The following is an 11,423-nucleotide window of genomic DNA, read 5'->3' on the forward strand; positions in this document are numbered from 1 at the left end:
CTTATTTTGATTTAATTGGACATCTTTAGTGAAAGCAGACAGTAATCCTACAAAGCTTAAAAGCTTTTTTTCTGGTACCCACAATGGAGTTGAGTGCAGTACAAGGAATTCTCCTCGCATGTTTGTCCTCAGAAATTTTCAGTCCTTCTAGCTAAATTTCAGAATGGGTTATTAAATCTTTTCTTCTTTCCTTACCCTTGTGTTTTCAGCCAGATGCTATATACTTCTCTTATGTTTCGAAGTAGTAACAGCGAGTAAATCGTTTTTCTTAACGGGCTGCCATATTTCATCCCAAGGAGTACATTTTGGTTGTGGATCATGCAATCAACTTGTAAGATCTTTACATGAATTTACAAAGCACTTAGGATCCTAGTGGACTGAGAATCATGTATGTGCTCCTCACATATATGTGAGATATTACTAATTAGTCGAAGAGAAGAAGAATGATTTGAAAAGAAGGCACAGGAATAAACATATCTATTGTTCTCTTTAAAAAAAAAAAAAAGAAAAGCTATAATTTGAAATTTCTAGGGTGAATTGCAAATTTTTAGGACAATCCTGTTTGATCTGGAGGAGATTGAAGGATTTGGATTTTCCTCCTATGACTGTGAGGGCCATAACTGCCTTAATGTATTCCATTGTGAAGTTCACAACCCATTTGAACATCCTTGAAAAAACCTAGTATGTGAGTTGTGCAACCAAGTAAAAAGTAGATTTAATTTAGAAAATGGTTTAAATTGAAGTACTTTTCACTATTTGTCCTGCTGTTGCTATCCTGCTTTGGGGATTAGTCGGAACATGGGGAAGCAGCTAGAAATGTGAATCATCTAATTATTAATTTCCAGCTGTGATGAGAATTTGCTAGATATCCAACAACTTCCATATTATGACCTACATTTTAGCTTTTTCATCTTGATCTGTTTTAATGCAGGGCATGTTGTAAACCACCATCTGTGACCTAAATCAGAACACAAAGTACACAGAGCATTTTGCAGATACGTCCCACTTGCCAGCTACCTCTGTAATCATCTTGTGCTACTGTATAACAGCCATCAGTTTGAGTCATGGCAGCAGTGATTATGAGCAGATTGTGGCCTTTTAAAGAAAGTCCAGAATGCTTCTCTACTTGATGCAGCTCAAATTTCTCGGCCCTGACCTCTAAGGAATGCTGGGTTCCAGCTGTAACTCTCTCCTGCCAGGGAAACGATGCGGCCTGTGCGCTTCACCACACCAGACCTATTGCAAGGGTTGCAATTTGCATGCATGCCTGCAGTCCCCTTGCTTTTTGGGTAGCTAGTGGTAGAAATGATGGAGGGGCTTGCAATGGCTTGGAGCTGTGGGGTTTGGTAGGATTCAAGGCTCGGTGGTGTTCCTGCAGCCTCCTTCGGTTCTCTCTTCCCTCCTTCTTCAGAGAAAAGTGCGTTTATGGCTTTGCTGTCCCTCAGCTGAGGGCTGATCTTTTACCCAGACTCTTCCAGTGGTGTTTTTTCTGATGTTTATCCATGATGCCTGGTCTTTAGTTTATGTACTTCAGCACAAGTTTTAAATGTGCATAATTTATTAATTCTCCTTTAGAATATTGCTTTTTGTGTTCGGAGAAGTTCGCAAAATCCTTGTGTTGGTCCCCTGTTTCATGCTCATCTGAAGATACTTGATTCCAGTCACTTGTCCTGCTTTGCAAAGTGATGTGAGTTCTATGGCCTCATCATGGGTTCATGGGAGATGAATACTAACCTGCCTTGTTTATTTTTAGGAGGTCTTGGTTATGGACCCCAGTGCAAGTCCATTGGAAAAGGCAGCTGCAACAATGTAATAATCACCAGCAGTCCCATGACAGTTCAACAGCTGGGACCTGTTTCACCTCCTGCTAATCAGGTTTCAACAGCATGCAACCAGATCAGCCCTAGCTTACAGAGGTCTATGGATGCTTCCAGCCTGAGTGCTTCTCCATCAGACACAAGGTCCTGAGTTACTTTTTTATATTCAGTACTTTAAAAAGAGGGTATTTTAATTCTCCTGTAACTTAAATGCAACCTTTCTGATTATTAGAATGGCTTAAATGATGCTCTGTTATGCCACGGGAAATTTAATTCAACGCAATTTAGTTCACATCAGCTATAATCATACTGTTTGGATCTTTCAAGTCATGGGTGAAATTTGGCCACACATTTTCTATGTTTGGTAGGGCTTTTTATTAGATAAAGGTTTTTATAGTCACTTAACTATAGTTTTGTACTAAGGACAGGTAATCTGATGGGCGATGAAAGCAGAAATAGTCCACATGTTGCATCTTCAGGGGCAGTGACCTGTTTTAAGCTTACCATAGTGCTAAGAGTGTTATGTTGGTGCATGTCAAGTGATGCTAATGTCAGATGAAATGAACTTAAATGCCCTGCTAATGTTCCTCTCTCCTCATCAAATACCTTTGCTTTCAAATTGTTTAATTGTTTACATAATTAAGTTAATCAAATCAGTTGTTCCCAGTCTGCACTGAGCCAGCAGTTAATTTTATCTGTGTTAGACTTGTGTCCCTGAAAACTTGTCCTTTTTCCTAGTCTGGTGGGAGTGTAATAAAAACTATGGCCTCTCCCTGTAAATGTTGCCTTTTTATATCACTAAACCACAGATAAATATTTGTTAATTAATTTTTAAATGCTTAAATAACTTTTGAGATTATAGTTATGAGTATTGTCAACAAACATGAATGAAGGGAAAATAGTTATTTGATAACCTCATACAAATACATTAAGCACATCCCTGGATATTAGCTAAACATACAGTGAGAAAACATTCCGGTGTGTTATTTCAGAAGCTACGTTCCCACTTTTGTCGATGCAAGAGTTGCCTACTGAGCTGAAATGTAACTGTTCTTATTTACAAAAGGCCACAAGAGTCTTTATTCTCAAAACAGTTTACATTTCACTATGTCACTATTACAAGCCAAGGAATATTCTTGAAATAATTAAATTTGATATTATGTAACTGGAAGAAAATCTTGCTTTACTCTACTATAAGATAGTTTGTGACATTTGTGTCACTTCAGTTGTGAAGACGGAGTCCCTCGGGAAAATTTACAAAATTAATTACGCTTCCTATGTACACGTGTCAGGGAAAACCATTCAGTGCTAAGAGGATAACAAATCCGGAGACATGCCTTCAAGACAGAATAAAACTGCTGATATAAAAATACCATTAAGTAATTATTACTTAATAAGTTTTAGGTGTGTCTGTATGGTTCCAGACGCTGTTATTTTTATCTGAATGCGTGGTTGGGTGTACTATGCCAGTACTGAGTTATACATTTTTGTTTTTATTTTAAAGAAACATTTACTAAGGATGAACTGAAGTTGAAACTCTGGCAGAATTGAGGCTTTAGTGTCCCTAGAGTCTCTTTTAATGATTTATCAATGAAGATGTTATAAGATCAGTTTGTCACACAAAGAATGTCCATTTCAGCAATTTTGCCCTCAAATTGACTATTCTATAGGGCTTTAAACTAAAAACAAGTTTAAAGTCAGATTTTAATTCACAGATTCTTAAAACACTTTTTTTTTTTTTTAATTGCTTCAGCAATAAACTGCATTTGCCTAAACTGGTTGCCTAAGTTGACTCCATAATCTTTCATGGGCTGAGTGCCTTCTCTGGATTGTATCTCTCAGGCGTCATGAACTGTGCTCTGGCAGCTCAATCCAAATCAGATTATTTGCTGAATTGACCCAAACCAAAATGACTTGTCTTGATTTTTACTGATGGAAGAAAGAAAAAAGTTGGCAAAATCAGAGTTTTGCTACAGATAACATCAGATTTTTGTATATAGACCACGAGAGATAAAACCTTCCCCATGTTTTTTGAGAGTTTCCCAAAAACTTTTTCAGAGTATCCAGTTATGCTGCTTGAAACCAAACGTAATACTGCCATTTACTTTGATGCAAGTCAGAAAATGACCTAGGAAAGAGCAAAGGGTTCTTGGCTAGTAAAACAGAAGACTATGCAAAAAGATAAGAAAACGTAGTTTTCACTCTTCCATGTTTATGTTTAAGATTCTGGATTATACTTGACACTGTGGCCTCTGTACACAGAAGGAGAATAGAAAGTAATTGCAGGAATCTTTTGTAAATGTTCATGAAAATCTAGTCCAAACTCAAGCTGGTTTAGATTACAATAAGCATACGTGCCAATTAATACCATCTGAAGATCTGGCACAGTGGCGTAGCTGGCCTTTCATTTTCATATTAGGTATATTTCTTTTCCCCCAGAAAACTACTTAGTCACAGTGTGGGCTGGGTTTTAAAGAAATTTTCTTTGTTTTGGGAGCTGGAATCTTTGTTACTTTTGAATTTAGAGGCTTAAGTGAGAACCAGACTTCCTCAGATTATCTGGTTTTTACTTATTGTATACTTGAAATTCTGGGTCAACTTTTGTGTTTTTGTCCTGTTATGAGACTTTTAAAATGCAGTTTTTCTTCAGCTTCACTGATGGGTATGTCCCTTTGTGTTAGGCATCAGTAGCTTTTTGAATGAAATGGGTCTACTATGCATCTGATTAAAATTCTTGACATTACAAAAATAGACTTGTTGTATTGATGCATGATTTTTTTCCCCTACTTATAAAAGAGAAAATAAAAATTCAAGTAATCAAACTGGCAAAAAAACCCCTACTGTATTTTCCAGATATAAATACACATAGCCTAGCATGGGAAAATCAAACCTTACTTACTTTTCTTGCTCTGTTGAAGACAGCGGATCTGTATTTGGTGTCACAGCATACTAACATGATTTAACTGCCCTATAATGAACTGTGCTTTAACAAAGCCCATTGATAACAGACCCAACAGCCCGAATCAGTTTTTTTCATAAATAATTATCCCTTTAGATCTAAATCTTACACAAAATCGACCTGATAGAGCAATCCCATTTTTCTTATTTCACTCAATGCAAATTCTAGTCAGCACGTTAATCGTGCTTTTCTTCAGTGCTCTGTTTTGAAAGTGCTATTTAAACCCTGATGGAGTAACATAGCCTCCATAACAGTACCCTATACTGACATTCAATCTAAACAGGATGTTTGTTGTTCTGACACGCCACATCAACCATCCATTATAAAGCAAGTATCTTGAGCAAAGGAGCATTCACCCATCTATCCCATAGGTCACCACAGCAAGGCTGGGTGATATTTACAGCTACATTTTTGCTGTTGGTGAGCTATCTCAGTGCGCAGACATAGCACCTGCAAACTGCTTCCTCTCTCCCTCAGCCTGTGCCAAGCTTCCCCTCTAGACAAAAAGGGGCTGAGGGGGTAGCCACGGTGCCCTGAGCACCGATGTCCCTCCTCCAGCTCTTCGGCAATGACTGGGCTGAGTTCTTGGAGCCCGATCCGGCCCTTAAACCAAAGTCACTGCAAAGTGACTTTTCTTTCTTCATGTTGGTTGAGTTTCAAGTGCTGGAAAATGCTGTAATATTAAGTAGTAGGAAAAACCCCATCGCTCAGGAAGTGCTCCTGTGGTGGGCAGAATAAGATAACAAAGACACTGATTTTTCAGCTTTAACCTCTGTGGCTAGAACTGAATGTGGAAAGCTATATATATTTTTCTTGCCTGAACGGCTTTACCTAGTGTTTTCATATATTCTTTCAACCTTGCTGATCTAATTGAAAGATAATCCACAGATCTCTGAGGTGAAAAGTCGGTTTACCAAGCAAAATCATGGAAATTTGGTAAATATTGCCATAGTCACTGGGAATATCTCCAGAGCCATTGTTTAGGATCTGTTCTTACTCTCTTGGGTTGTTGGGGCTGATGTTGTTGAAATGGGATTCAGATCCCCAGTTTTAGCCTACCACCAATTCTTAAATTAAGCAGTTTCATGTATCTCCACCGAAGCTGCAGTCACTGCAGTAGGGCTGTGGTGCAGACGTACGATGCAACTATGAGCCTTAACAGATCTGTCCCATGGATCCTTCTTTCCTGAAGCCGTGTCTATAAGAAAATCTTGCAGAACTCTGAAGCAACTGCAATATTGCTTACCCTGAGTAGACATCAAAACTTGCTTCCCTATTAAAAAAAAAGAAGCAAGTAAAATAGGTAGAAGTACCTCCTCCAGGGTGCTTGCTGCAACTGTGTCTGTATCAAGAAAGAGATGAGATTCGTTTTTATTAATTTTCTTTGTGGTGCATACTTTCTCTTTTAGAAATTTGAAGTTTTTGGTGATATAAAACCATGCAGTAAAATAATTATAAATAACTGACTATAGGAACTTACCTTTGTAAATAAGAATACATTATTCCTTGCCTACATGACAGTTCCTTTGGTTTATTGCATGTAAATATTTCATACACTGTTTACTTAGAGCTTTAAGAAATATTTTTCAACACCTGGTATTTAAGGTACCTGTTAGCACTTATTAGCTGTCTTTTTTTAAGTTCACTTGACCTCCTGGAGTCTTTGTATGATAGGAGGAACTGTTGTGTATCTTGTTTTTTGTATGAGAAGCAGCAGTGATCAACTTGTCCACTTTAAAAAATGCATTTTAGATTTAGAAGAGAAACCAATTTTCCCGTGTACTTGATCCACCATTGAAATTCCGTGCTTCTTCAAAAGTGTATTGTGAAAATACACCCAAAATATATGAAAATACGTGAAAATACGCCCCAAAACATAAGATGTAGAGGCTTCTGCGTCTGTGAGATCTCCAGGTTCGTCTAGATACATACCTGGTTCTTCCTACTGTTAGAGACCCTTAAAAATAGAAATAAATATACTAATAGCACCACTGGCTGACAGGAGATCCAAGTCTGCCAAGATATGAACTGGAAACATAAAGACATAAATCCACTTGGCCTCTACCCAGCATTTGCAGCCATGAATCAGGGCCCCTGATGTCCTTGTATTTCCCTTTTATACCTTTCTGTAGAAAACGGTATTGTTAAGAGGTTATGAGTTCTTTTTTTAAGCTACCCATAGGACATTTGCAGCATAAACAAGTTTCATAATATTTCTGTGAAAAAACAATGGTAACAGCAAGATTACACTTCTGTGAAAAATTTTGATTGCTGACTTGGAGGTAGATACATCATCAAATCAAAACTAAATAAACCCCTTCAACCAGTTCTTCTACATTATTCGTTTATTTTGTTTGTTTTGTAAAGTTAGATATTATCTGTATTTATAAACTTGAGCTATTTCTGTAGAGAATACTATTTGTATGCATTACAATTGGCAAAGTCATGCAGGTTAAATATTTATTCTTTATTAATCAGTTTTCTTCCCGTTCTTTGCCAGCAAAAATAATAGTCAACTCAAATCAATATGAGTTTCGTACAAGGCGGGAGCATAATGCTTTGGCTTCAGAAGCCCAAACATATTTACACCACAGTTAATGAAAAAATTTGCTTTGATTTCTGCAGTATATATCAAGAACCTTTCCAGCAGCTTTTCTTCAAAATCTTGAAGATTTAAAGTTGGTTTCCAAAGTGACCTTGTTACATATGTATTGCCTGTGTATGCCTGCTGGTACATTAACTGAGAGTGCTAAAGTTGAGTACCTAAAATTAGGGACAACTTTTCTCACATATAGCCTTTCTTTAATTTTTTTGTGTGTGTGAAGATAGATGAGCCACTCCTAAATTGTCTAACTGCTTACTTATTTATTGTGCCTTTATTCCAGGTCGCTCTTGTCACGTGAGTCTCTGGCCTCTACAACATTAAGCTTGTCAGAAAGTCAGCCCACTTTGAGTGTTAAGCAAGAGTGGTCGCATGGGTACAGGACACTTCCCTCTGTTCCTCCTGACCAAGGTTTACAAAACGGCAGTGAACTGGGGGACTTACTAAATTTTTCACCTGGAACATCTGTGTCCAGTAACTGCATCTCTAACTCGTTACCATCCTACTTATATGGCATGGAAAATAAGCCTTCCCCTTACTCTAGTCCTCGCCATTCCTCAGCGCGGTCTCAATCAGCCCGCTCCAAAAAGAGAGCACTTTCTCTATCTCCTCTGTCTGACGGCATTGGGATCGACTTCAATACAATCATCCGTACATCCCCAACCTCTCTGGTGGCCTACATCAACAGCTCCAGGACATCACCAGCAAACGTCTCCCCACAGCCTGAGGTCTATGGACATTTTTTGGGAGTGAGAGGAAGCTGTATACCCCAAAATTGCTCTATTTCAACTGCCCAGAAAGGCCTTCTCATGGCTAATGGCAACATCACCTTTCCAGGGTACGTTGAGAATGGGGCTGGTGAGTACCAGCGGATGCAGCAGCTGGAGCAAGCCAGCTTGCAGATGGCCACCACAAGTAACATGGTGATCCAGCAGGGTGTGCTGCCTGTGGACAACCAGGCGGTGCACGTCCTGAAAAATGAACGGCTGGATGACTTCTCAGGCCATACGGTCGACATGCCTCTTCCACCCCTGCTGCCACCGCCTCCACCACAAGGGCCACCCCCACCATACCATGCTCACCAGCACCGGCATCCACACAGTCTCCCCACTCACATTCACTCGCTGCCTGTGCCTCCTTCTGCCCCAGGCTCCCTGCTTGATGAAGATGGTGAGCTAGATGATTTCAATGGCAAGCATGGCTGTCGCTGGGTTGACTGTGGTGCACTGTATGACCAGCAAGAGGAACTTGTGCGGCACATAGAGAAGATCCATATAGACCAGAGGAAGGGAGAGGACTTCACTTGCTTCTGGGCAGGGTGCCCACGAAGGTACAAGCCATTTAATGCCCGTTACAAACTGCTGATTCACATGAGAGTCCACTCAGGAGAGAAGCCGAACAAATGCACAGTAAGTCTGAATTCTGTCTCTCTTACCAATAAAAGGCTTTCTATTACTCATGAAAATACAGAGAGGTTGTAATTCTGCCTTTGTTTTTCCTGGTTAATGGTGTGCTTTTTTAACTAGTCTATGTGAATGAATGACTGCTCCATCTTTCCCCCTAGATAGAAAGGAAGGGTATTCTTTAATTTAATATGAACCAACAGATAGAATTAGACAAAATTTTATTTTCTAAATTTATAAACTTCTACTGTAGACTGCAAAAGTAACATGCTAGAACTTCATAAAGCAAAACTTAAGTACCATCAGTACTTAAGTACCTGCATAAGGGATATATGCGGGAAAAATGCTGCAGAATAAATGGCAGAATTTATGCTGAAATATTCTTGCATCGTGTTACTCCTTTTTGACTTGAGGAATTTTCAGGATCTTGCATAATGTTACCATGACAAACTGAGAAGAGTTGGGTATTTTTTAAGCAGTTGTTTTTTTCATTACTAACAAAAAACAGACCCACAGCCCTGTTTCCATGAATACAGTAGGAATAAAACATATAACAGTTTCTCTGTTCACAGATTCTAGCAGTGACCATTCAACCCGCAAAGTCATGTTTTTCTTGCTGTTTTTCTTAGGGTCACTGCAAGTCAATCTCACACGTATGTAATCACATGGGGTAAGAATCTAGCCAGTAAACCCCAGAATCAGTTTATGTTTAGACTCCAGTGAACCATCTATAATCTCTGTAATTCAGATTCTTGACTGACCTTACATATAGTCTGTATTTTGGATGACGATTAGCTTACCCTTACTAAGTGCCTATTTAGTGTCAGCAGAAAGCAGCCTCACCAGTGCTGTTTCCAGTCTTCAGCATAATATAATTTCTAGAAATAACTGCTGATTATTATTCACTTGAAAAAAAAAATTTGTTTATATGTTATGAAATATAAATTGGTGCTAGGAGTCTATTTCAGTGTGTGCCTAGTTGAATAATTTGCTTACCATATGTAGATGTTTGCTTGTACAGTAGATAGAGAAGAAATTTTTTTCTTTCACTTTTGTTACTTCAGAGGGCCAATCTTCTTCAGGGACATTTCTCTCTTGAATTTAAAGGACCCAGTAAAGGTTGCATCATGACACTAGGAAGAGTCTTTATCCTTCCCTTTTGTCACATCAGAGCCTGAACTCAGAATCTCTGCCTTCTGAATATTTTTTTTGAATCCAGTAATATTCTCTTTTCTGCTTTCCAGACATATTGGATCACAGTTTACCATTAATTTCAGTTCCTCCTCAGGGATTTCTCATGAGCTTTGTGGGGAGAGAGAGAGGAGAAAAAAGAATTATTAGGAGTCAAAAAAGTAATTTTTCAAGGAAATAGCACATGGAAAAAAAGAGACGGAGACAGACATCAGCAGATGAGTGAGGACAGACAACAGTATGAAGAAAGAGGGCAGGAATGGTGAAAGAGCACTGAAAAAAAGAGTAATGCAAGTACCCAGGTCTTTCTAGTAGGAGAATTATGATGAGGCATCCAGTAAGACTGGGGAAAACATTGTGTTAGTAGCACTCTATACTCTCTACCCTGCCTGTTCAGAAAGAATGCTTACAGTGACCTTCTCATGATTATGAGGCCTCCTTGACGAGTCCTTGGCTTTGAAGGAATCATCATTCACTGATGATAAATATGTTAATGTTTAAGTGGATAACGTACTTCATATGATAACGTTTTTGAGATTACTAAACCTAAACTGAAGTGTGTGCCACGTCATGTTGTGTCACAAAAAAATGAGAGGTGTCTATATTAGCTTCTCAAAAGTGATTGCTTTCATAAACACGAAAAAATGTGATTAATTTTACTGAACTTCAGCAAGTATTGCTGGATAGTGCCAAGAAGTTTGCATATCAGAAGCAGCAGCCACATGTTTATCTTCCTTTCATATTTAGAAGTGTAATGAAATGTAGAAACATTCAGGGTGATGTTATAACCCTCAGAAGGGTGTAAATCTGGAACATAAGCCCCCTTTCTTGAGACAAGCGTGCAGAAATGGCGTTCTTTAGCAGGGTTTCAGTGAAACAGCTTGCTGCTTTCTTCCTTTACCATTTCACAAATTGTGTGAATTTGGAAAAACATGTTTGGCTTTCTAATGACAAGGGGCCATGGTCTGGAAGTCTCTCAATATATTTAGGAAACTGTACTTCAGCCAGACTTCACACTTTTCTCACCAAGCGGTGAAATTTACAATCATATCAATACAATTTAAGGTTTTAAACTCAGATTTTAAGTGAGGTATTAGGGAGAACACTTTGGGCAAGATGATAATGAAGTATGATTTCTGTAATTAACAAAAAATTTTGCAAAAGAAATCTGAAACTTTTCACCAAACCTGTATGAATTTATGCATTTAAGTGATAAATCAAAACATTCCATTGGTAATCTTTATTTGTCCACCTAGGATCTTTCTATAATTTATTTTCTGCTTCTACGTGTAGGATGCCTCTTTCTCTAAAATCATTACAAAGTGAAAGTCTATGTCCACGGCAGTTTGCAGACTAATAAAAGGCAGTCTAGTAGACCAAGCAGGGAAGGAAAAATGCCAAATACACATCTATTACGTGAACCACAGAATCACAGAATCATTAAGGTTGGA

General features: G+C 38.5%; 1 protein-coding gene across 1 annotated transcript in view; it reads left to right on the plus strand.

Annotated features, from left to right (window-relative positions):
• The window catches only part of GLIS3 (GLIS family zinc finger 3), a gene marked incomplete at its 3' end in the record, with an annotated part of 40,454 nt that extends 31,667 nt beyond the window's left edge, over window positions 1-8,787 (plus strand). Inside the window, exons 2-3 of the mRNA XM_009576167.1 lie at window positions 1,754-1,961; window positions 7,662-8,787. Coding sequence (XP_009574462.1) covers window positions 1,754-1,961; window positions 7,662-8,787 — 1,334 coding nt within the window. The remainder of the gene's footprint in view (window positions 1-1,753; window positions 1,962-7,661) is intronic.
• Between the last annotated feature and the right edge of the window lie 2,636 nt (window positions 8,788-11,423).

Source organism: Fulmarus glacialis, unplaced genomic scaffold (assembly GCF_000690835.1).
Source record: "Fulmarus glacialis isolate BGI_N327 unplaced genomic scaffold, ASM69083v1 scaffold16494, whole genome shotgun sequence".
Lineage (NCBI taxonomy): Eukaryota > Metazoa > Chordata > Aves > Procellariiformes > Procellariidae > Fulmarus > Fulmarus glacialis.